The 3,740-nt window shown below is 49.2% G+C and overlaps 1 protein-coding gene across 2 annotated transcripts in view; it reads right to left on the reverse strand.

The window, feature by feature from the left end:
* Window positions 1–345: 345 nt before the first annotated feature.
* her6 (hairy-related 6) overlaps window positions 346–3,740 on the reverse strand; it is a 70,124-nt gene continuing 66,729 nt past the window's right edge. For both annotated transcript variants that reach the window (XM_017413337.3, XM_025005346.2), the window contains 4 exons: window positions 1,677–1,784; window positions 1,493–1,588; window positions 1,316–1,403; window positions 346–1,197 (listed from right to left, as the gene is read on the reverse strand). In XM_017413337.3, coding sequence (XP_017268826.2) covers window positions 656–1,197; window positions 1,316–1,403; window positions 1,493–1,588; window positions 1,677–1,784 — 834 coding nt within the window. In that variant the 3' untranslated portion in view covers window positions 346–655. The remainder of the gene's footprint in view (window positions 1,198–1,315; window positions 1,404–1,492; window positions 1,589–1,676; window positions 1,785–3,740) is intronic.

Raw genomic sequence — 3,740 nt, forward strand, 5'->3', positions numbered from 1 at the left:
GTAGGATCTATTCTGCGCATTTTGCTAAACAGCGGATTAGGTTATGCACACAATCCTACTGTTTTGCACAATGTAGTAATTGCTGACGCTGCAGAATTTATAAGCGTGAATTTTAAACCTTTTCAATGAATTTCACCTTAAAAAGAACCCTTGTTGATGTTTAGCCATTAGTCCACCCAGAAATGACCATACAGTAGAATGACACAAGTCAGTTTTGGTTTTAAGCACAGAACCATCAAGGCAAATGTTTCCTAACTGAAGAAATGCTGCAAATTGCGATGAACTTTACGCACTGAGAAGTACACTAGATTGTGTTTCTCCAACAAGCAGTGTATGGACAAGCAATGTTTTTACAAATTTATTTGTCTTCCAAAACGAAGAACAGCATAAGAGCATGAACATATCTTTGGCGCCACACAGTAAAAAATACAACTCAATTTTATATATATATATAAAAAATGCAGTGAACGGACTTCCACAATACAAATCCCATTTCAATATGAACTTTTACTCCCTTGTTAGCTGTACAAATATAGTGCATCTTTTCAATTTACAAGAAATAAACAAAAAACAGATTGAAAACAACTTTCTACAAAAGAGATAACTGATAAATGTAAAGTCTTTATGTAGAGTCTTTATTGTGGTCCTAAGCTTTTCACCACGGTCTCCAAACTGAGTCCGTGTTGCCGGACGGGGCTCCGGGGGAAACCGCAGCCGGAACCGGCACAGGCGTGCTGACGTTGTTGGCGTACACCGGGATCACGGGGCCGTTCGGCGCAAACGCTGCGTTGGGGATGAGGAAAGCAAACTGTCCGTCCGTGGCAGGGACGATCTGAAAGCCGCCGTACACTTTGGCGGCGTCTGGGGGTAACGTGGGCGGCGAGGAGCCCCCTTTGCAGGACACCGGGTTCATGGGCAGGACCTGCGGGGACGAGCTGGGGATCTGCACCATGGACTGGCCGAAGGAGGGGTGCGTTGGCCCCGCGGCGGGAGGCAGCTGATGCTGGTGCTGATGCTGGCTGGGGTAGTTCATGGCGTTGATCTGCGTCATGCAGCTGGCCAAGTGGCCGAGGAGGCGAGTCCTGACTTCGGTGTTGACGCCCTCGCAGGTAGACAGAAACCGCGTGACTTCATTCATGCATTCACTGAATCCGGCGCGATATTTTCCCAGGACGGTGGGGTCTGTGTTCAGCGCAGCTGCAGAGGAAAAAGACATGTAGTTTGATCAAACTCGAGTCTGAAAGCAGGCTGATGAATTATTTAAAGCGCACAGACAGAGATAGAGAGAGAGATCAGTTTGAGGAGCTCCACTTACCGGTCATCTGAGCCCTTTGGAGGTTCCGGAGGTGTTTGACTGTCATCTCCAGAATGTCCGCCTTCTCCAGTTTGGAGTGTCTGGAGCTCTGAGGGACGGGAAACACACCTAGTTAACACCACGCGCTCACTTTCAGTCTGGCACGAAACCGTGGAGCTTATCCATTTGAGTACTTACATCTTTCTTCAGCGCATCCAGGATGAGAGTTTTCAGCTGACCCAAGCTCTCGTTTATTCTGGCTCTTCGCCTCTTTTCCATGATCGGCTTTGATGACTGAAAGTAAAACCAACAAACTGTTAAAACCCTCAGTTTACGAGCAGAATAAAGCCATTACGGCAGCCTGATTGTAAATGACACCAACCTTTCTGTGCTCGGAAGCTGTCTTGGGTTTATCCGGGGTTGTGTTCATGCTTGCCGGAGTAGCAGCAACCGGGGAGGATGAAGATTTTTCCATCATATCGGCGGGCATCTTTTTGAAAATTAGAAATATCCCACAAAGCCACAGCAAATTATGATCCACTGATGTAGGGAGGGGAAAAAAGATGATGTTCAAAAGTTCCCAAAAAAAGAAATCCTGAGATACAAGTTAGAATCCGTCGGAGCGACGCGCAGCAACAACAACGGCAGCCACCAGGAGCGCGCGCAGCCTCTCTGTAGGGCTCTCCGCGTGTGCCTCGTATTTATATCTCTCGCCGCACGCGAACGGCTCGTGTGAAACTTCCCAAACTTTCTTTCCCACAGTAACTTTCAGCCAATCAGGGCGAGGGACACGCGGCCCGAGGGAGGACGGCTCGTGGTCGGCGCCCTCCCATTGGCTGTTTGGCCGCCGGAGCTGGCGGGTTCAGGGCGCAGCCGGGGAAACTGTCTGCAGCCTTCAATCATCGCGGCGTTTACACATTAACAGAGCGGGCACCGCCGTCAGGAGCAGATCCTCCACATACAGCAGGGAAAGAAAACAAAATAAAAGGAGACAGGGAATGTTATGAACTAAAACAACAATGATGACTTAATTCCCCCCATCCATCCTAAACTGTTATAGGCTGTCAACTTCTTGGACAGACTAACTTTTATTTTTAACCTTACAAGAATAAAGGACTTTGTACAGGATGACAACTTAAAAAAGCCACATGGAGTGACGTTGAACATAAAAGCGCACGCTCCATTTCCACATTACACCACATCTCCGGAGTCAGTGGCACAATCTTTTGCCACTTAATCATCCGTCGGTGTTGTGAGTGTGGAGCACGTGCCAGGATGTTTTATGAGCGCGCGGTGGTTTGGAGGTTTTGGCCGCCGGGCTGCCGGGGGCCGCCGGGCCCGGGGTGGAGGAGGATGAGGAGGGAGGGGAGGGGAGGTGGGGGCGGTGGTGGTTTACATTAGAGGGGAAGGTAAATAGCAGCTGCTGTTTTAAAAGCCTGGGAAAACCACGCCTACAGACAGAGCTGGATCGGGCTCCCTTATCGGAATGTGAGCCAGAGCGGAGATATTTCTGAGCCTGCAGAGCTCACACGATCACACCGACGCCTCCTCCTCCTCTTTTACCTCCCCCTTCCCGCCTGTGGCCGCCCCACAGCGTTCAAGGCTTTTGTAGATATCAGGTCATAATTTCATTTCCTTATCTTTACTGCACTCGGAGCAGACGAGCATAAAGAGAGTGAAATAATGCCAACAATTGCCTCTTGAAGGTTTATTGAGGAGCAGCAGCTCTACATTCTTCAGGTTGTGCAACTGCAGGCACGAACAAGGACCCTTATAAAGTTGCGCTCCTATAATGATAGCCTTCATGAGTTTAGGGATCATGTGGGCATTTAAACTCTTTGATGTGATGTTTTATTTGTTTCTTTGAAACTGAGTGAAGTCGTCCAATTCCTGATCTTTAAAGTTTGCTTCCTCGTGGTGTAAAACGTGTTCTTCTAGCCCTTTAATAGAGTTTAAATTCACGTCTGCTGTCGGAGTCTGCAGATGACTAACTTTGTTATTAATCTGAGCGCATCGCGGCTCTCCGTCGCGCGCGCACCTCCAGCTGGTGCGGAGACCGCGGACACGTGGCGCGCAGGCGACCGGGGGAAGGCGCTCCTCTCGCCGGCTTGCCGCCTGGATCTGCGGGGCGTCTCCAGCGGCCGGCCGCAAGACCGGGAGCCTGACGGGCAACCCGGAGCTGCGCTGCGCCTCACGTCCTCCAGGGAGCGAAAGGGGCGCTATGGAACAATTTTAGTTTTTCTCCAAATATAAACAAGGATGATTTTTTTTTCTTTGTCTGTGAGCCTAATGTATCATCTTTATGTGACTTGTCCAGAATAATTATTTACTGTTCACTGCAGATCGACAGTTTAATTGTTTAAAACCTATAGAGACTGGTCTTTAATGCGCCTAAACCAACTTTTTCTCACATCCCCCCCCGTGCGCTGTCTCTGTCAAACACCCC

The sequence above is a fragment of the Kryptolebias marmoratus genome, linkage group LG24, assembly GCF_001649575.2.
Source record: "Kryptolebias marmoratus isolate JLee-2015 linkage group LG24, ASM164957v2, whole genome shotgun sequence".
Classification (NCBI taxonomy): domain Eukaryota; kingdom Metazoa; phylum Chordata; class Actinopteri; order Cyprinodontiformes; family Rivulidae; genus Kryptolebias; species Kryptolebias marmoratus.